The following is a 25,240-nucleotide window of genomic DNA, read 5'->3' on the forward strand; positions in this document are numbered from 1 at the left end:
CCCTTCGGTGCTGACCCCTACCCCCTGCCAAGCAGGAAACACCATCAAAGCATTCTTGACATATGCCTGGTTACAGGTAGGTAGCCGTGTTGGTCTGGATCGAAGTAAAATAAAAAAAATTCCTTCAGTAGCACCTTAAAGACCAACTAAGTTTTTATTTTGGTATGAGCTTTTGTGTGCATGCACACTTCTTCAGATACAGTGAAATGGAAGTTTCCAGGCACTTATGTAGAGAAGGGGTGGGGAGGGGTGGGGATGGGGGATCACTCAGAAGGGTGGTGGAAATGGGTGATTGACTGACTGATAGCTGTTGATGACCGCAAACGACTGCAAATGGTTTTGCATGAAAAAGCAAGGGTTGAGATGGCTGAAGATCGCTTATCATGTATAATGAGATAAGAATCCGATATCTCTGTTCAAACCAGGTCCCTCCATGGTTTTGAGCTTGGTGATAAGTTGCAATTCAGCAACTTCTCTTTCCAGTCTATTTCTGAAATTCTTTTGTAGTAAGACAGCTACTTTGAGATCTTGTATAGAATGTCCTGGGAGATTGAAGTGTTCTCCTACTGGTTTTTCTGTCTTCTGGTTCCTGATGTCAGATTTATGTCCATTTATCCTTTGGCGTAGGGTTTGGCCTGTTTGTCCAATATAGAGAGCTGAAGGGCACTGTTGGCATTTGATGGCATACACAATGTTAGAAGATGAGCAATTAAATAGTCCTGAGATGGTATGTTGGATGTTGTTGGGGCCAGTAATGATGTTGTCCGGGTGTATGTGGCAGCAAAGTTGGCATCTGGGTTTATTGCAGGCTCTGGTACCAGTGTCCATGTTAAGTCTGGTGGTTGTATTATTGTGGGTGAGGAGTTGTTTAAGATTGGGTGGCTGTCTGTAGGCAATAAAAGGTCTTCCTCCCAGAGCTTGAGAAAGGGAGCTGTCATTGTCCAGGAGAGGCTGTAGATCTCTGATGATGCGTTGTACTGTTTTAGCTTGGGAGCTGTATGTGATGACTAGTGGTGTTCTGTTATTTTCTTTTTTGGGTCTGTCTTGCAGCAGGTTCTCTCTAGGTATCTGTCTGGCTCTGTTGATCTGTTGTTTAACTTCATCAGGTGGATATTTTAGTTCTAAAAAGGTTTGCTGTAGACAGAGAATCTCTCACCTAAGAGATCTACAGCAAACCTTTTTAGAACTAAAATATCCACCTGATGAAGTTAAACAACAGATCAACAGAGCCAGACAGATAAAGTTGCAACTTATCACCAAGCTGAATTGCAACTTATCACCAAGCTCAAAACCATGGAGGGACCTGGTTTGAACAGAGATATCGGATTCTTATCTCATTATACATGATAAGCGATCTTCAGCCATCTCAACCCTTGCTTTTTCATGCAAAACCATTTGCAGTCGTTTGCGGTCATCAACAGCTATCAGTCAGTCAATCACCCATTTCCACCACCCTTCTGAGTGATCCCCCCTCCCCATCCCCACCCCTCCCCACCCCTTCTCTACATAAGTGCCTGGAAACTTCCATTTCACTGTATCTGAAGAAGTGTGCATGCACACGAAAGCTCATACCAAAATAAAAACTTAGTTGGTCTTTAAGGTGCTACTGAAGGAATTTTTTTATTTGACATATGCCTGTCAAGCCTCTGCTTAAAGACCTCCAAAAAAGGAGACTCCACCACACTCCTTGGTAGCAAATTCCACTGCCAAATAGCTCTTACTGTCAGGAAGTTCTTCCTAATGTTTAGGTGGAATCTTCTTTCTTGTAGTTTGAATCCATTGCTCCGTGTCCGCTTCTCTGGAGCAGCAGAAAACAACCTTTCTCCCTCCTCTATATGACATCCTTTTATATATTTGAACATGGCTATCATATGACCCCTTAACCTTCTCTTCTCCAGGCTAAACATACCCAGCTCCCTAAGCCGTTCCTCACAAGGCATCGTTTCCAGGCCTTTGACCATTTTGGTTGCCCTCTTCTGGACACGTTCCAGCTTGTCAGTATCCTTCTTGAACTGTGGTGCCCAGAACTGGACACAGTACTCCAGGTGAGGTCTGACCAGAGCAGAATACAGTGGTACTATTACTTCCCTTGATCTAGACGCTATACTCCTTTTGATGCAGCCCAGAATTGCATTGGCTTTTTTAGCTGCTGCATCACACTGCTGACTCATGTCAAGTCTGTGGTCTACCAAGACTCCTAGATCCTTTTCACATGTACTGCTCTCAAGCCAGGTGTCTCCCATGTCCCATCCTGTATTTGTGTATTCCTGTACACAAAAGCATCCCTGGCAGCGGGCGAAGCAGCCGAGGGCAGGGGCTCCGTGGCGGTGGCTCCCCACGCAGGGAACTCTAACGAGGCAGCCAAGCAGGATTTTGTTGATGGCAGCAAGAGAGCCGCTGGGATCATCTCCTCCCAGGAAAACTGAACCGCAGCTAAGTCGGAAAGCCAGTCGGAAAGACTCAGAGCACAGAGACTGGGATGGGGGGAGAGAACAATCAAACCCCCCCCCCAAACCAGGAGTTCTTATTTTATTGAGCACCAGATCCTGGCGCCTAGTGGGTGGAGGGCGCTGCTTGGAGGGTGCTGCCGCCGCTGCCTCTTTGCATAAAGCGGGGCTGCAGGGTGGAGGCAAGCAAGCCTGACTAGACAATTCCCCTCGGCGCTCTCTCTTCCTTGCAGCTGGGGTCAGGCAGCTCCTCCTCGTCAGCTGCAGAGCAGGAAACTGAAACCAACAAGACGAGAGTGCAAACAAGGCAGCGCCTGGCGTGGCAGCCGCGTTCTGCCCGCCTGGTTGGGAGAGTTTGGGCCGAAGCCTCGCCAGCCACAGAAGGGACAGCGCCCCGTGGCACCTTCGAGGCCACAAATGGGGTTAGCTTCCAGGTGCCACAAAACCCTGCGCAGAAAGAGCCGCAGCTGGAGCTCAAAAGAACCGTTCATGGGGCTCTGCTCGGCCTGCGCGCACCCCCCTCCCCTCCAGCGGCCTCCCGTGCCCTTCTTGCGACACAGACTGTCATCCACATCCGATTTCTTTGGTGGCTTTTGGAAACCGCCTCCCCCTCCTCCTCCAACGGCTCTGGAGGACGGCAAGTGAAGAAACGGAAGGGGGGGGGCTCGAGAAGGCAAGCAAGTCAAGTCACAGCAAGAAGAAGCAGGGACGGAGGGGCCCCAGTCTCTCTAGGGTGCCAGCTTTCTTTCTCTTAAATATTTGGACGCTGCCTCTCTAGACCAGGCGCACCCAAGGGGGTAAAGTGTTGAAAAGACACACACAAGACACACTACACTACAGTATCATGACAAGACAGAAGTACTGTTTGGGGGGGGACAGGGGGTGGGCAGGTGTGGAGGACTCCCTGGTCCTGAATGGGGTAACTGTGTCCCTGAAGGTCCAGGTGTGCAGCCTGGGAGTCATTTTGGACTCACAGCTGTCTATGGAGGTGCAGGTCAATTCTGTGTCCAGGGAGCTGTCTACCAGCTCCATCTGGTACGCAGGCTGAGACCCTACCTGGCCGTGGACTGTCTCGCCAGAGTGGTGCATCATATGCTCTGGTTATCTCTCGCTTGGATTACTGCAATGCGCTCTATGTTGGGCTACCTTTGAAGGTGACCCAGAAACTACAACTGGGAGCAGCTGCCAGGACCATAGCACAATTCAAAGTATTGGTACTAACCTTAAAAGCCCTAAATGGCCTCGGCCCTGTATACCTGAAGGAGCGTCTCCACCCCATCGTTCTGCCCGCACACTGAGGTCCAGCTCTGAGGGCCTTCTGGCGGTTGCCTCACTGTGAGAAGTGAGGTTACAGGGAACCAGGCAGAGGGCCTTCTTAGTAGTGGCGCCCGCCCTGTGGAACGCCCTCCCATCAGATGTCAAGGAAATAAACAACTATCCGACTTTTAGAAGACATCTAAAGGCAGCTCTGTTTTGGGAAGTTTTTAATGTTTGAAGTTTTATTGTGTTTTTAATGTTCTGTTGAAAGCCGCCCAGAGTGATGATGATGTTGATGGTGATGAAATATTCACATTCAAAAGATATGCAAAAGCAGCAGCACATTAAAGTGCAATAATTCAACCAGTGAAATCGACAAAATTGCAGCATGACTAACTAGAACCAATAAAATCCATTTGAAACTGGCGAGTTATGGATGCTGCTTTAAATACTTGAGCTGAGTGGGCTTCCCTAGGGAGGGAGTTCCATAAGGTAGGTGCTGCTGGTGAGAAGGCCCTGCCCTCCTGCCCATCTACCAAACTAACCTTAAAGACAGCCAATGAGCAACCTTCAAGTGGTCCTTCAAGTGACGTAGTCACAAGCTGGTTAAAGGGCAAAACCAGCCCATTGAACTGGAAACACGTACGTCCCCAGCACAGAACTGGTTCAGAACTGGTGTTATCTGCTCTGATCATCTGACACACACACACACACACACACACACACACACACACACACACCGGTCAGCACAGAAACAGCAACATTCCACACCACTGGCATTTCCAGGTCATTTATATTTTGTTTTTATTTTATTTATTAGACGGACATGCCACCCTTCATCCTAAGATCTAAGGGCAAGTCACAAGATAAAAATGCAAAGTAAAAGCATAAATAGTTAAAACAAAAGCAACAAAGCAATCCCCCCCTCCACAAACACATTTAAAAGCCTGTAGAATATCAATCAGCCAGAGGCCTGAAGGGGAATGTCTTTGCCTGTCACCTAAATGAAGGCACCAGGCGAGCCTTCCTGGGGAGAGAATTCCACAAAAGGGGAGCCACTGCAGAAAAGGCCCTGTTCTCGTGTTGCTGCTGCCTCTGGCCACTGGCCAGAGCATGGGTAGAGTCTCTCCCTCTTCCTTCACCCTGCGCCAGGGCCTTGGGCCTGGACCAAGAGGGGTGGCGGAATGCCGGGCCTTGAGCATTCCCTGGCAGTTGGCGCCACGTCCGTTGCGGAACAGGAGGACGGGGTACCCCAAGTGCCCACCCTTCCTCTTGCCGATGCTCCTGCTGCCCTGGGGTCAGCTGCCAGCAGAGAGTGGCTGCAGCAGTAGAAGTGAACAAGTCTCTCTCCAGGCTTGGCGGAAGCTGGCTCTTCCTTGGCACTGGCTTGTTTTGGGGACGGGGCGTTGGCAGACAAGCTCAGTTAGACCCTCAGAGCTGGCTGGGAAAGTCCCTTGCCAAGGTGAGTGAGTGGCCAGGGCGGAGTTGAGCATGGCCACCTGCCAGCTGGGAGAGAGGGCAGGAGTAGCTCACAGCCCCCCCCCCACTGCAGAGTTCTCTTGCCAGTAGGGTTAAAAGGGTGCAGGAAGGAGCTCTAGACCAGACCAGCCAGAGGCAAAGGATGTGCTTGTTGTCTGGGGAGCAGAAATTTGTCACCCCATCCCCAAAGGCCCCCAAAAGTCATTTCCTGCTCTGGGTTGCTGCTGCTGCTGCTGCTCCGTTGAACCCCCCCCCCCCAAAAAAAGCAAGAGGATGTAAGGCAGAAAATGCCACTTCTCCAAAATCTGCTGCTCAGAACCAGGTTTCCCTGGCACTGCCCCTCCAGTGGGTGACTTCCTGTCTGCCTCTCCCCCAGGCAGGATAGTGTGTGCCTGTGCATTTATGGTGGCAGGGAGGAGAGGGTCACTGCTCAGAACCACCTCCCCCCCACCTGATGCCGAAGGGAATTCTGGGCCAGAACATCAGAGGAGCACCAAGCTGGGGGAGGCCAAGTTAGAAAGATGAGGTTGTCCTCCCATAAGACAAGTTGTTGGTCAGATAAAGGATGCTCTGGCAGCCAGGTGCTAAAGGACAATAGTCTAAGTGCATCGGAGCCAACCCTCTCCCCAATAACATCTCTGCCTTGCAGACCCAGCCTGGCTGCAGGATGTCACCAAAACTCTTCTGCTCAGGCCCTGCACAGACCAAAGGAGACTTGAGCCAGGCCTCTGGCCTGCCTAGCCCATTCTGACCTGCCCTACCAGTGCCCCCCCCCGGGCCTCAGTGGGTAGAGGGGCCTTGACCAGCACCTGCTGCCTGGGGGGGGGGGAAGGGGAGAGAAATGGCACATACACCTGCACAGCACAAGCTCCTCCCCACCCTCTTGAAAGTAGAAGGGGCAGCAGCTGCAAAGGGGCAGGGAACCCGTCAGCTAAGATGAGGAGGCAGCTAGAGAAGAGCTGGTGAGGAAAGAGCCGGCCCAACCATTAGGGAGAGGGAAAAGTCCATCTCAGGATGCGGGCTTTGCGTGTCCTGAAGGGGCCGCAAGTTGCTGTGGACTCCTAATGTATTATTATGGTATTTTTACCCCACTTGTGGGATTTTCTGCCTTCTTGGGGTACTGGGCCCCTTGGCTCTTCAGGGCAAAGGTCACTTTCTGCTCTGCCTTGGGCAGCAAATGTCTTAAATTGGGCATCCCGGTCCCACAGCAGGCGATAAAGAAGTGGAGGAAGAGGAAGGGCTCTCTATCTGGGGGATACAGCTACAAAGTTGGGGATCAGGACAGGCCTGAGGAAAGAGACCCAAGTTCCCCCTTCAACTGTGATGTTATAGAATCACAGAGTTGGAAAGGTCCCCGAGGGTCATCTACTACAACCCCCTGCAAGGAAGGATTCTCAGCACAGGTTTCCCATCCAATTTGAAAGCATCCTGGACTCTGCTTAGTTTTGCTGGCAGTCTTATTGCTGCACCAGTAGTTACAGTAATCTGGAGCCACCCCCTGTGTCACTCACAGGAGAAATTCTCTCAGTTGCCTAATTTTAAGGCATTTATTGCCAGCATGGATGTAGGGCCTTTGTAAATTTAGGCAGCCTCAGAATGGGCATGATGTTAATAACAGAATAAATAAATAGCCCTGCATTCCAACTGCAGTAGGCATGAAAGCCACAATTAAATGCCCCAGGTCCCGGCTGGGCAAAGGGTGCCTGTCCTTGCTGGCCCCGATCCAGGACGCTTTGCCTGCCGTGCGCGCTGTGCGGATTCTGGTCCAGCAGGCGAGGCCAGAGGTTCCCCAGAAGAGCCTCTGACAGTGCGAGGATCTTCCTGTGGGAAAGGCTGGGCTTCTGCGGGCGTTAACTGGCGAGCAACGAAACCGTTTATCCCCAGGAAAGGCTGCTGCGATGGAGCCTCGCGGCGCGCCTCTCCCACTCGCTCCGTTCCCTTTGCAACCAGCGCGCAGATTGGAAGCTCTTCGGGGCAGAGCTCGCGCTTGGCGGGTGTGTGTGTGTGTGTGTGTGTGTGTCCGGGCACGCGGCGACTGCCACCCGAAGGCCAAGCGGGTGGCTTCCCCTCGGAAGTTCGGGGGTGGCCCCTCGGGGGCCGCCGTCCCCGGCGCCTCTCCGCCCGCCCGTGCGCTCCTGCTGGGCTGCTCCGTGCCAAGCCGTCAGCTGATGGGCCGCATCACTCCGTAGTGGCGCAGGCAGCCGCGGGCCGGGCGGGCGGCAGGGCGGGCGGGCTCGGGGCCAGGCAAGGCGCGGGGGCTGCGGGGGCCGCGGGCGGGGCGCGCGCGGTCCGGGGTGCCCGGGGGGGCGGCGGCGGGGCGCGGGGGCCGCGGCAAATAGTCCTTTGTTTACATGGGTCGGTGGCTGGCGGAGGCGGCGCCGGCGGGGAGGGAGCGCTGCGCTCGCACCAGCTGTTTCCCGCCTTGAGGAGACGCGCACAGAGGAGCCGGAGCCGCACGGAGGAGCGAGCGAGCCGAGAAGGAGCGGCGCCGCCGGGCGGGGGACGGACACGCACGCGCCGCCGCGCACCCACACGCGCCCGCGCACCCACGCACACGCGGAGCCCCCTCGCCGCCTGCCCGCCCGCTCGCTCCCGGCCCCGATCCCCGCGGGCGCCGCTCCCCTCCCTCCCTCCCTCCCTCCGCCTCCCGCGCGCCCCGGCCGGGCATGGAGTACTTCATGGTCCCCGCGCAGAAGGTGCCGTCGCTGCAGCACTTCAGGAAATCCGAGAAGGAGGTGATCGGCGGGCTGTGCAGGTGGGTGTGCGCCCCGCCGAGCCCGGGAAACGGGCAGCCGCGCAGGGCCCATGGGGGGGGGGGGAGAGCGGCACCGAGCGACGGGCCGGTCGAGCGAGGGAGCCTCCGCTGCCCGGGACCCCCGTGCCAAGGGGCCGGCCGAGGCTGTGCGGGGAGGGCGGCGGGGTCTCCCTCTTCTCTCCCTCGGGACGCGCCCGGTCGCCCCCCGGAGCGGCGGGAGGGCCGCTGGCGGGAGCACGTGGGTCTGTTTGCAGGCAGAGCGGGTGCCCCGGCCATGCTGCCGCCGCCGACCTACTGCGCTCGCTGCGCCTGCCTGGCTGCCTGGCTGCGCGCCCAGCCCGAGCCCGGCGGAGGGAGCGCGGCGGCGAGGGGCTGCCGGACCGGGAGGGCGAGCGAGCGGGCGCGGCGAGGGCGAAGGCGTGCAGCTGGGCGGGCGGACGGGCGGACTAGGGAGGGAGGAGGGCACAAGGCAGCCATGCCGCCGCGGCTCCCTCGCCTTCCCCTCGGCGCGCCGCCCGCCCAGGCTGCCCGGGCGCCCTCCCCCTCGGGCGGGGGGCTTTCGGGGCTGGGCGGCCGCCCCATCGGGGCTCCCCGGGGCTCCCGTGCCGCCGCCCGGCCGCGTGGGGACTCCGGCGGCGGCGGCCGGGCCTAGCCTGGCGGTGACTGTGCAGCCTCCGAAGGGGCGGGCCTTTCCGCCGCGGGCTGCCGGGACATGTAGTGCTGCGCTCGGCCGGGCCACGCTGCCGCCGCCGCCGCTACCGCTCCGCACAAAGGCGCCCGGGCGCTCCCGGCCAGCCGCGCACGTGGCTCGGGACGCGGAGGCCGCGCGGGGAAGGCCTCGCCAGCCTGCGGTTTGCAGGGCCGCGTCTTCCGCGTGGGGCCGCCGCGCTCCTCGCCCGGCCGGCCGCCTTTGTGCCCGACGGAGCCCTGAAGCCGCCCGGGGCAGCGGGAAGGGAAGGGAGCCGAGCGGCTGCAGCCAGACAAAGGGAGCCCGGGACCCTTCGCCACGCTCTTGCCGCTCGGCTCCCGGGGCGCCCAGGGACGGGAGGGCTCCGGCGGGGACGCGGGACCCCCTGCCCCTGCTCAGTGGGGCAGCCCCGCTTCCCGCTGGTACCCCGGCGAGCTCTGCTGAGCTGCGGCCAGAGCGCGCGGCAGGGCGGGCTGGTCCGGGAAGAGAGTCCCGCGTTGCCGTGGGGGGATGATTCCGCTCCAAATTTTGGCCCTGGTCGCTGCCCATCTGCCCCCCCCCTTGACTCTCTTCTCGCCACACACACCTGGCTTACCTGCCTCTTCTGCCCCCACCTGCCTTTTATTCATTGGCAAACGGTGGCTTTCAGGTGCCAACTGGAGCCCAGGAACCGTGGGATTTGAACCCACCACAAAGGGTGGTGGTGGGATTCCTCTGCACGTCCAGGTGGCCTCCCGCGACCCCTCCCTCTTGCTCCCAGGAAGCGGCCAGTTGCACATTCCTCCTTTGGGTTCTCAGCGCCAGCAAAGAGCATTTCTGGCTGGTCCAAGATCTCAGTCCCGACACAGCGGGGAGTTTTTCTAAAGAGTTGGAGGAGGTTTGAAAGAGCAGCACCTTGTGGGATGGACTTAAGTCAAACAGATTGTGCAGGCTCTTGACCCTGTGCTGGGAACCTGCTTGACCAAAGGCCCCTTGAAGGTTGGCTGTTAAATAGATATCTGCAGTCTACACACAACGCACAAAGAAAGTAATAAAGGCATGGTGTAAAAAGCGGCCCCAATTTGTCTAGCCTATCTCTCCTCCTCAGTCGTATCTTCCCGCCTGCCAAACCAGGAGGGCACCCCCTACCCCCACCCCTTACCTGGCGAGGGTCTTGTGCTGGGAGACAGTCCTGCAGCTGTGAGTTGACTTTGCATTGAATAGTTGGGCATATTTAAAAACTTTTCTGTCTTAACTCTTTGGTATGCCCCAAAGTGATTTTTATTTTATTTTAAAAAAGTCATTGCTGCATATTAGTTGGCCTGAGGCCCAGCACATCCCTGGACCAGCTCCCCATCCGGTGGGGATGATCCTGCACCGCTTGTTGGCTGCAGCCAGACAGGTTTCATCCTTTCCCTCATCCCAGCTACTTGCAGGTCCCTAGGCAATGGTCCTGAGGCTTTGGGGCATTTTGTGCCATTCAGGGCGGAGTTAGCCTGCCAGCCTGAGCTCTCTAGGGTGAGGACCTGCCTGGGACAGGATGGGTCCCCATCTCTCTGTGGGAGCACTCGAGTTCCCAGGCGGCAGGGATCTGCTTTAGAAACCAACACGGTGTTGACGCTTCATTTAAAGGCATTAAAAGAAAACTACCCCTGCTCATTTCGCAGGGGGATCTCACTCTGTGCCAAATCAGACCCTTTGTCCTCCTTGCAATGGTGTGTTCTGACTCCCCCCATCCCTGGCTGTTGGCTGTGCTGACCAGAGCAGGCGGGAACTCTAGCCCAATACCCTCTGGGCAGCCACGGCATCCCCCAGCCCTGGGGCCCACTGGCGGGCAGCCGTTCTCCAGGGGTGCAGGGCCACAGAGGGACTGAGCCTCCCTTAAAGCTGCTCGTCTCCCCCGCAGCCTGGCCAACATCCCACTGACCCCAGAGACGCAGAGGGACCAAGAGCGGCGGATACGCAGGGAGATCGCCAACAGCAATGAGCGGCGCCGCATGCAAAGCATCAATGCAGGGTTCCAGTCGCTGAAGACCCTCATCCCACACACGGATGGGGAGAAGCTCAGCAAGGTAAGGGTCAGGGGCACAAAGCCCTCTCCTCTCTGGGGTTGCCTGCTAGTCCTTGCTGGAGACTTCTGTGCTGTGCCAAGTATGACCCCCCCCCCAAAAAAACCCACAATTGCTGGTGATTGCGGCAGCAGATGGGCTGGGATGGGGGGCAGCTGGGCTTGGCATTTTCTATGTACCAGATGCAAGGAGCTTGGTTGGAGACTCCTCTCTCCTCGGAGTCCACTGGAGTTTAACCTTAGTAACTAAGTCTAGCTGCCGGGCGATAAGAGGAGAGGTCCTCTTGTGGAGCAGGAGGTTGGTTAGAAACTGGAAGCAGAGAGGAGGAATCCAATTGGCAGTTCTCCCAATGAAGAGTGGTAGAAAGTGGAGTCCCCCAAGGATCAGTATGGGGACTTTTTAATTTGTTCAGAAACAATCTAGTGCTCGATGTGAGCATTGAGGTGGCCAAGTCTGCCAATGGCACTAAATTGTTGAGGGTGGTTGCATAGCTGCCAAGTTATCCCTTTTTTACAGGGATTTTCCCTTATGCTGAATAGGCTTCCTCGTGAGAAAAGTGAAAACTTGGCAGCTATGGGTGGTTGAACCAGGAAGAGAAGAGCTTTGAAAGGAGCAAATGGGTGGTAAAATCGCAGATGCAGTTTAGCGTATAAACAAATGCAAAGTGATGCATGTTTGGGCAAAAAAATATATATCTTAATTTCAGATAGATTCTCCTGGGGTCTGAACTGATGGTTGTGGCAGCTGGCCCAAAGATGGTGTTGACCCAGTGTTCTGCCACTGTGAAAAAGGCAAATTCCATGCTAGGGATCTTTAGGAAAGGAATAGAAAACAAAACTGCCACTACCATAATGCCATCATTCAAATGATGAGGCTGCATTTGGAATTCTTTGTACAGTTCAGGTCAGCTCTCCTCAAAAGGGGTATTGTAGAGTTGGAAAAGGTTCAAAAAAGGGCCACCAAAATCATCAAGGGAATGGAGAGTTCCGTATGCAGAAAGGTCCAAACATTGCCTTTTTTAAAGCCCATCTCCAGGTTGGCCAAACACCAACTCTCAGCCTGAGCTTCCTCATGGAGCTGTTATGAGGATAAAATTGGGGTGGGGGGGGAGAAGAGACCCTCTGTGCTGCCTTTTCTGCTCCCTAAAGCAACGGCAGGAGGAGAACGCCCTCATCTAGAGACACTCGGAAGTCTCCCCAGGAAGCCCAAGGCTGGGACACTCAGTACAGGCAAAAGGAAGGAGGACTTTTCCACGCAGCACAGAGTGAAACTGTGGAACTCGCTGTAGCGCTTAATATATTAAAATCATATCGTTAAGCAGTGTACCAAAAACTGAAGCTGCTTCGGAAAACTTAAAATATTACAAAAAGCACACAGCTACATAAAGAAATGTTCTCTTACTACTAAGTTATTGTTATTAATATGCATAAATCAGTGTCAGTTCATTCTCCTTCTGGCACACCCTCCGGGTTCTCACCCAGAGTCCAAACCAACTCTTAGCTCGCCCACAAAAGTCTCACAGTGAGAAGAGTTCCTGGAAACAACAAGCTTTGCCCTCGCCTCTCACTCCAGGCTTGATTTTTACGGGCAGCTCAAGGTGGATGGTCCTTCCTCAGGCTGCCCACAGCTGCATCCCATTCAGCTGCCCTCTTGTGGAGCTTTCTAGGGGCTGGGGAAAGAGCCCCACTCCACTCACAGTTTGCTTCCCCAGCTGCCTTGAAGGAGGGCACAAGGGGCAGCAAGTCTCTGGCCAGCTCTCTCTGCCTGCGCCCCCCAACCTAGAAATCCTTCAGTGGCTCAGGACTGCAATACCTCAAGAACTGCCTCTTTCTATATGAACCTACCTAGACCCTGAGATCATCTTCTGAGGCCCTTCTTCGTGTGCCTCCTCCACAGGAAGTCTGTAGGGTGGTAACATGAGAACAGGGCCTTTTCTGTGGTGGCTCCTCACTTGTGGAATGCTTTCCTCAGGGAGGTTCACCTGGCGCCTTCATTATACACCTATAGGTGCCAGGCAAATATGTCCCCCTCTGACTGGGCCTTGGGCTGATAGATACCTGATATTCTTTTAAATGTGTTTGTGGGAGAAGGATATAATTGTTTTAACTATTTATTTTGCACTTCCATTTTGCATTTTGATGATGATGATGATAATGATAATGTGGATAATAATAATAATACATGCTGGATTTTATGTTTGACTCTGCACCCCCTCCCCTTCCAATTGCCCCTCCCCAGGCAGCGATTCTCCAGCAGACGGCAGAGTACATCTTCTCTTTGGAACAGGAGAAGACACGTTTGCTGCAGCAGAACGCCCAGCTCAAGAGGTTCATCCAGGTATCTGCTGTGTGTGTGTGTGTGAGAGAGAGAGAGAGAGGAGAGCACATAACATTCCAGACTTGGGAGGGGGGTGCTCCTCTACGCTCAGGGGGTGGGGGGCTTCTGCATGTGCTCCTTCCTTGCTCCCAAGTCTCTCCCTGGAGCTGCCACAAGCCTGTGGCTTGCTTTGCCTGGCTGTGTGGCTGAGCCATGCCCTCTCAGTCGCCGCTTGGCTGCATTGGAGGGGGAGGGAGAGGGAGAGGGCAGGCCTCGCCCCTCCACCCCCCCTGATGCTCACGGTGCATTTGCTTGGCCAGGAGTTCAGCGGCTCCTCCCCAAAGCGGCGGAGGGCGGAGGACAAAGACGAGGGCATCGGGTCCCCAGACATTTGGGAGGACGAGAAGGCCGAGGACCTCCGCCGGGAGATGATTGAGCTGCGCCAACAGCTGGACAAGGAGCGCTCTGTCCGCCTGATGCTGGAGGAGCAGGTGAGAGAATGGGGGGCATCGCCTGGGCCGTGGGGTCTCCGTGGGCTTGGCTGTGTGGGGAGGGGAGATGGCTTGGACCGCTTTCCTGGCCCCACAGCTCAGGAGGAGCATCCTTCAGGGCTCCTGCTTGTCACTCTGGAGCAGGGGTCAGCAAACTTTTTCAGCAGGGGACCGGTCCACTGTTCCTCAGACCTTGTGGGGGGCCAGACTATATTTTGGGGGAAAAAATGAATTCCTATGCCCCACAAATAACCCAGAGATGCATTTTAAATAAAAGGACACATTCTACTCATGTAAAAACATGCTGATTCCCGAACCGTCCACGGGCCGGATTTAGAAGGCAATTGGGCCGCATCCAGCCCCCGGGCCTTAGTTTGGGGACCCCTGCTCTGGAGGGTGCTGTCAAACAAGCGAAAGCCCCGGAATGTTTCTGGAGGAACAAAGAGAGCAAAGAGTAGCAGGGTTTGGCCAAGGAATTTGGTTTCCCTTGCGAATGGGGTGCAGAACAGGATATGCCCTTTGTGCACCCGACTAGCCCACTGAGTACCTGGCCCTCTCTGTGGCCTTTGTGGGGTGTTGGCGTGCCCTCCCAGCCCATGACAGGGCCTTCTTCTCCTGGTCCCCCGGCAGGTGCGCTCCTTAGAGGCCCACATGTACCCCGAGAAGCTGAAGGTGATTGCGCAGCAGGTTCAGCTCCAGCAGCAGCAGCAGCAGGAACAGGTGAGGCTCCTGCGCCAGGAGACACCTGAGCACCAGCAGCAGGGCCGCCCCCAGGTGAGTGCGCGGCTTGCCCCCCGCCCAGCCCCCTTAGGATGCAGCTGGCGGGGCCAGCACTCTTGCCCCAGCCCCCCAGAGTCCCCTGGGAGACTCGTGGGGGCTGAAATCCAAGGGAGTTGGACAGTGCCTCCCAAAGGAGGGCTCAGCATTCACCTGGGGGCTTCCTTCCCCCCGGAGAGGGTCCTTGCACACCTGGGCAGGCAGGAGTCTCGGCTGCATCCCCAGCAAGCGACTGCCACTTGGGCAGGTGCCACACATCCGTAGCCGCGAAGCGTTTGGCAAGAGACTTTCCCTCGCAGCTCCGGCTGGAATTGGGGAGGGCAGGTGTCTTGCGGGAACTGCCCTCCCCTCCGTGGCACAGCCCCAGCCCCTGCAGCCCTGGCTGCTGCTTCTGCAGTGCTTATGTGGTGCTAGGAAATCTCTCTCTCTCTCTCTTTTTTAAAAAGACATTTTATTAAATTTTCCAGTTAAACACATTTAAACAATAACAAAACAAACAACAACAAACACAACATAAACATAATAAACACATAATTTTTCTTCTAAACATCTTATCAATTATTACAATTTTCTTTGCTCTGCCGAGCTTTGACTTCCCTCCCTCCCCCCAGTCATTTTTTTTTTTGTCCATTCCTGTCTTGCAGTTTCTTTATTCCTTCTATTTTAAGTCAGTTCGTAGGATTTATTTCAGTCCTGCAAGTGTCTTTAAACTTCTACAGTTCTTCTCCATATAGTCCACAAATTTACTCCAGTCCTTTTGGAACTTTGACTCTCCCTGGTTCCGGATCCTGCTAGTCAGTCTTGCTAATTCCGCATAGTCCATCATTTTTGTCTGCCACTCTTCAATCGTCGGTAACTCCTGAGTTTTCCATTTTTGGGCTAACAAAGTCCTAGCCGCGGTTGTCGCATAAATAATACTTGATCTTCTTTCACAATCTCCTGTCCTATAATAGAAAAGCTTCAGGTTTTTTGGGAAAGGTATATTTAATAATCTTTTTCAATTTGTTATATATCATTTCCCAAAATCTTTTATTTTTTTTCGCATGTCCACCACATATGATAAAATTCACCATCCTTCTCTTTACATTTCCAGCATTTTTTACTACTCATCCTAAACATCTTAGCCAATTTTACTGGGGTTAAATGCCATCTATACATCATCTTCAAAACATTCTCTTTCAGGGCAGTACATGCAGTAAATTTCAATGTTTGATTCCACAATTTCAACCACGCATTGTATGGTGCTGGGAAATCTCAGCTGCCTTTGGCAGCTCTCAATGGTGGGGCGAAACCATGGGGCAGGAGAATGTTCTTGTGCTCATATTCTGCTCATGAGCTTCCCCAAATGTGCGCCTGGGCGGCAGCTGTCAAGAGAGGACCCTAGATGTGCCAGGTGCAATATGCCCTTACCTTCTCATGCCCTGCTGCCTGCCCGCCTGGGTTGCCCACTTGCCACATCTTCTCGGAGGTGCCAGGGGGGCCTTGCTGTCCCCAGGTCCCTCCTGGAGGATGGGGGGCGGCGCCCCCTGTACTGAAGCCATGTAGTCATTCTCCCACCTTTCACTTCCACCCCTGGGATCTGCCTCTCCCAAGCCCTTGCTCCACGAGTTCAAGCAGCAGGGGGGGGGGCACAGCACAGGTTACCTGCCTGCAACAAAACCCAGCCCATGCTGATGCCTTTGTGCTTGGGTGGGTGGGAGAGAAGGGGTGGGTCTGGGAGGCCCAGGCTGGGGCTCCCGCTCCCCCCTCCAGACGTGGCCATGTGGGGCCTGAGTCCCCCTGGAGAAAGGGAGACACACACACACACACACCCCGGTCAGGAGCCAGGAGTGGATCATGGCTGCCCCTCTAGGCCAGAGCCGACTCCCTGCCCCAAGGTCTTATCTCAGGCACCCCCAAACTTCGGCCCTCCAGATGTTTTGGACTACAGTTCCCATCATCCCTGACCACTGGTCCTGTTAGCTAGGGATCATGGGAGTTGTAGGTCAAAACATCTGGAGGGCTGCAGTTTGGGGATGCCTGTCTTATCTCCTCCAGGCTCAGCCATTCTGCCTCCGACCACAGGACCTTCTTAGAGGCAGCCCCTGGTGACATGGCCGGTCTCTTTTTCTCTCCCCCCGCAGCTCTTGTCGGCAAACGGCCCCCCAGCCCCCACCCACCACCCGACTGTGATCGTGCCTGCGCCACTGCCACCCTCTCACCACGTCACCGTGGTAACCATGGGCCCGTCCTCCGTGATCAACACTATCTCCACATCCAGGCAGAATCTGGATACCATCGTTCAGGTGAGACGGGGAGACCCACGTTCACGAGGGGAGGGGGTCAGGGAGCGTTTGATTTGGACGCAGGAGGTCCCAGGTTCGGATCCCCAGTGGCATCCCGAGGGAGGGCGGGGAGAGAAGCGTTGCGTGGCTCGAGTGAGTGAGCCAAGCCATATCCTGGAGGCAACAGCCAATCACCCCAGGTGCTGAGGGTTCACTGTGACCTTGAGGTGCCCTGCGCCTGCCCTGGAAGACAGAGGCCCCCACAAATGCACCAAATTTTGCACCTCTGTGTCCTGTTTCCCTAGACCAGTGTTGTTTGCTGCTGTGTGACAAGCCCCCTATAATAATAATGTATTATTTCTACCCCGCCTATCTGGCTTGGTTTCCCCAGCCCCTGCCCCCCCCCATCCCATCCACATTTTCCTCAGCGCCAGGCGAGGAAAGAGATGCTGGATCCTTCTAGAGCAGTTGGGGGGGGTCTCAGGGGGGCAGCCCTCCACAGAGAACCTCTGAGCCTGGCGGAAGGTGGAGGTGTCTCATCCGGGTGCAATTTTTGGCGTGGTTTGTCTCTTGCTGTTTTTGAGACTCGTTGTTAGAAAATGACGCAGGGTCTCATGGCTCCTTTATCGTAGCAGAAAGCTTCTGTGGAAGTTGCAAAATCTTAGACCCTTTGGCGCTTTTGAGGTTTTGCTGCTCAACGGGCTCTCCTGGCGATCCCTGTGGGGTCGGGGAAAGAGAGAAGAGGGGGGAAGCTCCCTTTCCCTGGGGCTGAATCCCCAGAAACTGAATCTAGGACCTTCTGCATGCAAAGCAGGTGCTCTAACCACTGAGCCTTCCTTGACGCTGCTTGGTGACGTTTGGTCCCGGGTTTGATCCTCGGCACCTTGAGCGGAAAGGATTTGTGGGAGGTTGCTGTTGGCAGGCGTGGACCTGATTCTGACCAGTCCATGGCAGCTCAAAGGCTCTGGGGTACGAAGGGATTGGGGTAGCCCCTCTGCAACCCCCCCCCCCAACCTGGGTCTGAGACCTTGCGGGGGGCCCTGATCTGGTTAGATCCCGTGGGGCCCTCAGTCTGCCAGTGGACCTAGCCAAGGACTCTTCCTGGGGGCTCTCTGATCCTAGGCAGCTCCTGGGAGATTCTTTTCCGCAGACAGAGTCTTGGGTGTGTGTTGGGGGGCTTCAGGGGGCCAGCTTGCTGTCTTACACTGGTGTCTTCCCCCAAAAAACCAGGCAATCCAGCACATCGAGGGGACACAGGAGAAGCGGCTGCTGGAGGAGGAAGAGGAGGAGGAGTGCCGTGGTGCCGTCATTGTGACCCCTGCGCGGACCGGCCTGGAGCCCTCCAACTCAGACACGGCCTCCGACTCTGAGGCGGATGACAGCGACTCCATGGAGCACAGCAAGGCCGAGATGCCCTGACCCCCACCTGGCCGCGGGGGGCGGGCAGGCGGGGCAGGGTGTGGGTGAGGGGACTTCAGAGAAACTTGCGTTGAATTCTTTTACAAAATACCATGGAATTCGGGTCTCTTTTATGACCTTTCGATACTGTAAATGGGAGCGTTAGAACCTGCAGGGGCCGAATCCTTGCCCTCTTCAAAGCCAAGGGGGAGGGGGGGCGGAGGGGAGGGGGCAGCAGTGCGGTGGTTTTCAGAGTGCCTGGCCTGCATACGACAGTATGGGCCAGGTCTGGAACTCGGAGCCCCAAATACTCAGGGGGGAACGTTCATATAATTTGCCTACGGCCACGCAGTGGCGGGTGCCCCCCCCCATCTACTGGCACCCTCCTAGGCCCTGCTGGGTTGCCTTGCCTCCCCAGTCGTCCCCCTCCCCAAATCTCTGGGATAGACTTCTCTGTTTTCTCCCTGCTAGTTGGCCTTGCAAGGACTGCCTCCCCACAGGCTGTGCCCGGGGCTCGGTTCCTCGGCATCCCCCCCAGGGGAGGCAAAAGGGCCCAAGGGGGTGATGGAAGGCCTGCCCGTAGCAGGGCCGGTACCCACGCTGCCACCCTGGGGGGCCCTGCCTGCAGCCCCCTCCTGCATCACGGGACGGCGGGCTTCCCTCCGTTCTCAGGGGGCCAGTTCAGGCTTCTGGCCTTAGTGGCAGTCTGGGTGGGGGGTGTTCCTTTTCAAAGATGACGCCGTTTCTGAGGGGTGGGCCGCAGCCTGCCACGTTGGCCACTTTGGGCCCCCACCCCCCGTGGCTTCTTTCCTCCTTTTTTTCGAAGCACTTAATCTGTTCCGTGGGTCCGACTGGGTCATGAGGGCGTGCGTGTTCTGTGATCGTTGCTTTTTGTTGCGTCCTTCCCCGTTCCCCCCCCCCCCAGCTTCCCCCAATTTGGCTAGAGGCCTAGGCCAGTGTTGTTTAGGGCTGTTGGTATTTGGTAGGTTCCTCCCCAGCCGCAGCTGTTCTTCAGTTCTTTCATTTTTTATATGGTTTTTCTGTTTTGTTTTTGTTCTTTTTTTCTCTTTTTTTACAGTTTTCGGGTCTTCGTGTTCATTGAGATGCTATTATATTTTGTTAAGAAAGTGGGAAAAATGAGGCTTGTGCCTTTGTAAAGAAACAAAATAAAGTTTGTACTTTGTTTTTTAGCTGTCTTTGTCTGGGGTCTTGGTCTTTGGGCTGCATCTTCTCTAATTATTATTAGAATTCATTACTCACCTTTCGCCCTAAGCCTCAGGACAGGGTTACACCAAATTATTATTATTATTGTCTATATAAATAAAAATGTAAATGTCCGTTCGTTACCCATCTATGCGCTCCAAAAGTACTTGACGAATTGCTTTGAAATTTTCACACAATGTTGCATTCGCATAGAGGAGCGTTTTTATATACGTAGATTACATAGATGTCTCACCTGTGACCTTTTTTAGAAAAACCTTCTCGCAAAGTTAGTTGTATTACCATCTGCTGGATGTCAAAGAAGCACAGCTGAGGATCCCTTCGGCTGCTGCCATTGGCTACAGACTATCTGTGACATCACAATGACACGGCATTGCCCAGCCAGCACAGCTGAGGATGCTGCATCATAATCTCAGGCATCAGCTGCTGTCATTGGCTGAAGACTATCAGCGACATCACAAAAGAACATGGCAACCTACTGAATATAAAGGTGGGCCTTTCCAAGCAGAACACAGAAAGCAACAGCAAAATAATGCCTCCCAGAAAATCAAACTTACCGCATTTCTCCAAAAATAAGACACCGTCTTATATTTATTTTTCCTCAAAAAAAACCACGGTGGCTTATTTTCAGGGGATGTCTTTTTTATTATTATTAAGTATGGTACAGTTTAACCTACAAAGTTAAACTGCCTATCACTATGGCTTATTTTTGGGGTATGGCTTATTTTCGGAGAAACACGGTAGGTGGTCGTACTCGCGGAGCGGAAACAGTACAACGAGTCATTGCAAATCAAACTGAGGAAGAACGGGCCTCATCGAACGAACAAAAACAACAAAAAATGGCTCAAATATGTGATGAGGAAGCACCAGAGAAAGGTGCAGCCAGACTTGAGCATGCACGGTTGCAATCACAGCGATCGCGTTCTGCAGCTTCAGATCTGCTTCGTTCTCAACAGAATGAACGCGACAGGCAGAGTGGCTAAAAGACGTCAACGAGAAACAACAGATCAGCGTCAAACACGACTCCATGCTCATCAATCACGCAATTACAATCGCCTTGCATTTCGGTACAACCCAACTGATGATTATAGTTTGAGCCAGCAGGTTCTCATGGGCAGTATGACTGAAGTGTGTCCTTATTGCCAGGCTCAAAATTACAGCACAGATGATCTTTTGTTGTATGTCCAATCAAATATTCCAAAACTTAGCACGTGAGCAAAAAAGGCATTTTTAAATATTACTACGTACTACTACTACTACTACTACTACTACTACTTTTGCCCTGATAGGGATTCAAGGTGGCTTACAGATAAAAATAAGAACCAATAAAACATAGAAAAACAATAAAATAAAAAGAGAGAATTATATGCAGTGGTACCTCGCCAGTGTGGTGTAGTGATAACTCAAGGGTTAAAGGCAAGAAGTTGTGCAATGAACGTGCCAAACATGGCACCGTGGGAAGGGAGTCCCACAGCTCAGGGGCCAGCACAGAGAAGGCCCTCTTCCCCCTGGGCAGCCACCCCCAAGCCCCAGAGGGTGGAGGAACCAAGAGGGCCCCCTTTACCAGTCTCGGCACCTGACAGTGTAGGGAAGCAGGCAGCCTTGCAGGTATTTTGGGCCTGAGTTGTTTAGGGCTTTGAACACAAATGCAAGCATCTTGAATTGGGTCCGAAAACAAACAATGGCAGCACCTGTGCTTGGGAGGGGAGGGGGCTCTCACCTGCTCTCTGGCGCAGGACCTGCTGGGGCTCCTGCTGTTCAAAGCAGCTCACTTGCCCCGTATCTGTTTGCTACAAGAGGTCACCTCACAGTCCTGGAAGGAGGGTGCAAGGCAAGTAGTGAGAACAGTCGAGAAGCAAAAAATGCACACACAGGTAGACACCCCTACAATACCAGGCTTGCATGAATAATTCGCTCTAATTTGGTTGCGCTTGGAATTGGGTTCCTTTGTCTGCAGTTTCCGGGTTTCCCACCAGAGGGAGACATTCCAAAACACCAACCCTGTGTAGGACACAGACATTGAAAGATGTCTAGGTGACTGCTCAGCACATTTTAAATATTTTTAAGTTCTTTCACGAAACCATGGGGCGAAGGAATGCCCTCTGTCTCCTCCTGGGGACCCGTGACTGCCATTTGGTCTAGTGTATGCCAGGAGGAACTAGGAAGTTTCCTTGTCTCGAGCGTCATCACACATGACTCGCCCAGGGAGTCCTAGGGTGCCTCTTCTGCTCTGCTGCTCACTAGCTCAAGGGTGGCGCAGAAGGGACTGGCCAGCGGCTGGGCAGAAAACCTTTGCCCCACAGTTCCAGAGGTCTTCATAGGATGAGAAACAAAGGTAAGGTGCAATGTGCAAATGTTCAAGTGTGCATCATGCAGTGCCGAGAGCCATTGGGGGGGGGGGTTGAGGGGGCACCTGCTTCTCTCCCCACCTCCACCTGTTCTCCCACATGCTTTTACTTGAATCCTAGGAAGCAAGCCCAGAGAGCACTCCCTGTATGACATCCGAGGGGCTGTGCAGCTCATGCTCTGTGTGGAAGTGGATTTGTGCGTGGAGAGGGCGCAAACAGGCCCACCACCCTAAAAGGCAGGAGGTAAATGGGGGGGTGGCGGCAGTGGGGTGTTGCACTGGAAAAGCCCCACAGATGAGCCAAGGAAGAGGCAGACATCCAGCTGGGGATGGTGGGGAGCAGCTGCTCGCTTCCTGAAGGTTGCCCAACGTGTGCCCAGGACTAAGGAAGGCGGCCAGAGTCACTTGCTTGAACGGCCACACCTTCTCCAGGACTGTCTCTAGCTGCCTGGCCCCTTCTGCTGTTGGGTCCCAGGGTATGTCAGCACACGTGTATGTACAGTACTGTATTCCCTTGCATGTGAAGACAGGCTCTGCCAGATTGGACGGATGAGACCAAGAGTGGGTCCTGTGGCCAAGAGAGCCAGTGTGGTGTAGTGGTTAAGAGCGGTAAACTCGTAATCTGGGGAACCGGGTTCACGTCTCCGCTCCTCCCCATGCAGCTGCTGGGTGACCTTGGGCTAGCCACACTTCTCTGAAGTCTCTCAGCCTCACTCACCTCACAGAGTGTTTGTTGTGGGGGAGGAAGGGAAAGGAGAATGTGAGCCGCTTTGAGACTCCTTCGGGTAGTGATAAAGCGGGATATCAAATCCAAACTCTTCTTCTTCAAATCCAAGGCAGCTTCTGCTGTAGCGGGAAGTAAGGGGCAGATGGGGCTCACCCACCTGAGAAGGAAAACTCTAATCCCAAACCTCTGCTGCCTTGCAGGATATCTTTGGGAGAAGAAAAGACTCAGGAGGAAACCCCACACAAATCCAGAGTGGAGTCCCTAAGGCGGTTGGGTGGCCCCTTGTACTCCTCCTCCTCCTGGCAACTCCTGCAGCCAAGCAGGTGCCAAACATATTGCTCTGCTTTCCTTTGGATCCCATCAGTGCAGCCAAGAGGGGGGCTTTGTTGTCTGGGCAGCCCAAGAACCCCATATGCACTATCCAGGCTTGCGCCCCGGAGAGGTTTGGCTTCACCCTCCAAGGCGCGCTCCCTTGTCTCTTGAGAAAGATGGCTGCCAACAAGAATCTATGGAGTGGGACAACTGGCAGGTGCATCTGCTGGGGAGGTGGGCCCAGGCTTGCTGCTCCTTGTCTCGAGCACTCCTGGCTGAGGAGCCCCCTTGGCTCTCTCAGTGGCCCTGCCCCGGTTTGCTCCAAGAGCCCCTTCCCCTATCTCCTCTGCGTAGTAGCATGAGGAGAACTGGCCACTTGTTTATTAATAGACCGCCTTTTTCTCTCCCCAGAGCTCAAGGTCATGTACAGGGTTCTCACCTTCTGCATTTAATCCTCCCAGCAGCCCTGCAAGGCAGGAGAGACAGTGACTGGCCTCAAGTTACCTGGCCAGTTACTCTGGTCTCTCTGGGGTCCTCACTGAATCCCCACAACAACCCTGCGAGGCAGAGAGAGAAATGGTGACTGTTGCCGCCGCCACCCCAAATCACACCCAGTGAGCTTCTTGGCTAAGTGGGGTGGTTCAAACCCTGCTCTCCCCCAGCCCATAGCCCAGGACTCCTAGCCACTGTGCCCCACTGGTGCTGGCTCGCATGGCAATGGCCTGCGTGAGCTGCAAGGATCCGTCTGCCTGTTTTCTGCTCCTCCCCTCTCCCTACTTGGGCCTGGCTGCGCCTCCTGGGTGACTGACATGGGGGCCTGAAGTGGCCAGGCAGGGAGGGGCCTCAGGCAGTCCAGCGCCAGGCACCATCTGTGCAGGCCCCTCTGCAGCCCAGCCGGCCAGCTGCCTGCTCCACAGCCTGTGCGGCAGAGACAGAAGGGTGGAAGGAGAGGCAGCTCCAGGCCACCACCATGCATGGACTGAGGCTCTTCTGCTGCTGCGTGGCCCCAATCCTGCTCCTTGGGGCACGGGCAGGTAAGAGGCTCACCCTGCCCCCTCCCGGGTCTCCCACCTGCACCCCTGGCCTCCACTCTGCCCTCCCCTCCCTTGTCATGGGCCACGGCTTGGTGGCGCAGGGTCTCTGGGCTGTGGGTGGCCCTGGCAGCGTTAGGCAGGGGCCAGGTGGGTTGTGCAGGAGGCTGTGGGTGCCTTTCAGCCTGTCCCCCTGGGAGCCAGCCAGGTACGCCGTCTCCAGAGAGGGAGGGTTGGAGTGGCAGGGAGGGGAGGGGGGCAAAGCTGGCAGGCCTACTTCACCACCCCCACCCCCCGCCAGTGCCCAAGGAGCCACCTGAGGACAGCTGCAGTGTGAGAGGGAGGGGGGTGCAGGATCAGACCTGCTGCTGGACCACCTGGCCTCCACTGGTGGAAAGAGAAGGTGACTGGCTGGCTTCTCTCTGTACCAGAGTAGAAGGTTGGCTCTGGGGTGGGCATCCTGGTTCTGCTGTGCTGTGCCCTCGTGGTGCTTTCAGCTGCCCCCCTCTTTTGGGGACCTGCCGGTGGAGAGTGTGTGTGCCCGCCTGCCAGCGTTCCCCTTGGTTGCCCTTGAGTTAATTTGGTCTCTCAGGCTGGACGCTATATGCCCAGCTGCCACAGGATGGCTAAGTATGGAAACAGGCGTGTAACTGGACCCCCCCAAGCCCCCTCCCTGCCATGGCCAGCTCAGCTGCTGCGTCCTCGCACTGTCACGGAGGAGCCAGGGCTGCGGATTTGCCTCCTTTTAAGGACATCCTTTGTCATTCTCAAGAACAAAAGGGGTTAGTGGGGGGCTGGGGGTCCCCCTCCCCTCCCACTTTCTGTGGGGCACGGGGTGCCCTTGCTATGGCTCTGCTGGACCTGGTAGAAAACACACACACACACACACAAATACGTTGAGCCCCCGAATCCCACCTGGTTTGGAATCTGCTCTGGAGCTTGATGGTGACCCTGTCCTTGCCCCCTGGCAAGGGTTCCTTCTGTCTTGTGGGCAAAGGGGCACACAGAACTTCCTGGTGACCCTGGTGTCTGCATCTGAGCCAAGGCCTGAGCTGATGCTCACCTGCAGCTGGAGCCCAGGTGGAGCAGAGAAGCAAGGCCAGGCTTGTGGAGGGGCGATTAGACACCCGTGGGGACCAGCTCTGCCTGGGCTTTCTGTATCCCAGATTATTCTCCCCTCGGTATCTTGGGGTGTGCCATCAGGTCACACTGGCTGAGCCCATTTTGCCCTTCTCTGTGTACTGAAAACAGCTTCCAGGGCTGAGTCCCGAGTGCCCCTGGCTTGGGGGCCTGTTGAGGGGCTGGGGGCTGGCAGGAAGGCTAGCAGGGCCTCTTCCCAGGCCTGTGAGATGGTCTTGAGAGGCCCTGCCTTGCTCCCAGGAAGACCCTTTGGGGGGGGAGAGATGGCCGCCTGGGTTGGCATCCTGGCTCTGGAATGCCCTTCTGTATGGAACTGGCTTGCCCTGCACCAGGAGTGACATTTTTGGGTGCCCCACAAAGACCTCCCTGTTTGCTTTGGTGTTTTGGATAGTAGATGGATATTTGCAGAACCATGCTTATCCTGTTTTCAGCTTTCAGGGTTGGTTTTTGTCTTGCTGTATTTCGTTATGCTTAATTGTTAGCTTGAATTTGTATTTATATGCTGTATGAATTGATTTTATTCACACTTTGTTCAGAGCCCT

General features: G+C 55.1%; 2 protein-coding genes across 5 annotated transcripts in view; both read left to right on the top strand.

Annotated features, from left to right (window-relative positions):
* Nucleotides 1-7,544: 7,544 nt before the first annotated feature.
* Nucleotides 7,545-19,475, top strand: TFAP4 (transcription factor AP-4). 3 transcript variants are annotated; one of them, XM_035130876.2, is made up of 7 exons: nt 7,545-7,938; nt 10,512-10,677; nt 12,913-13,011; nt 13,311-13,481; nt 14,112-14,255; nt 16,382-16,543; nt 17,753-19,473. In XM_035130876.2, exons 1-7 carry the CDS (start codon nt 7,850-7,852, stop codon nt 17,939-17,941), a joined length of 1,020 nt encoding a protein of 339 aa, XP_034986767.1. In that variant the 5' UTR covers nt 7,545-7,849; the 3' UTR covers nt 17,942-19,473. The 3 variants fall into 3 exon arrangements, with proteins under 3 accessions (XP_034986767.1, XP_034986768.1, XP_034986769.1); XM_035130877.2 differs by having other exon boundaries at nt 14,112-14,201; XM_035130878.2 differs by lacking the exon at nt 14,112-14,255 and having other exon boundaries at nt 17,753-19,475.
* Nucleotides 19,476-23,365: 3,890 nt separating this feature from the next.
* SRL (sarcalumenin) overlaps nt 23,366-25,240 on the top strand; it is a 29,012-nt gene continuing 27,137 nt past the window's right edge. For both annotated transcript variants that reach the window (XM_035130874.1, XM_035130875.1), the window contains exon 1: nt 23,366-23,561. In XM_035130874.1, coding sequence (XP_034986765.1) covers nt 23,498-23,561 — 64 coding nt within the window. In that variant the 5' untranslated portion in view covers nt 23,366-23,497. The remainder of the gene's footprint in view (nt 23,562-25,240) is intronic.

Source organism: Zootoca vivipara, chromosome 14 (genome assembly GCF_963506605.1).
Source record: "Zootoca vivipara chromosome 14, rZooViv1.1, whole genome shotgun sequence".
Taxonomy (NCBI): domain Eukaryota; kingdom Metazoa; phylum Chordata; class Lepidosauria; order Squamata; family Lacertidae; genus Zootoca; species Zootoca vivipara.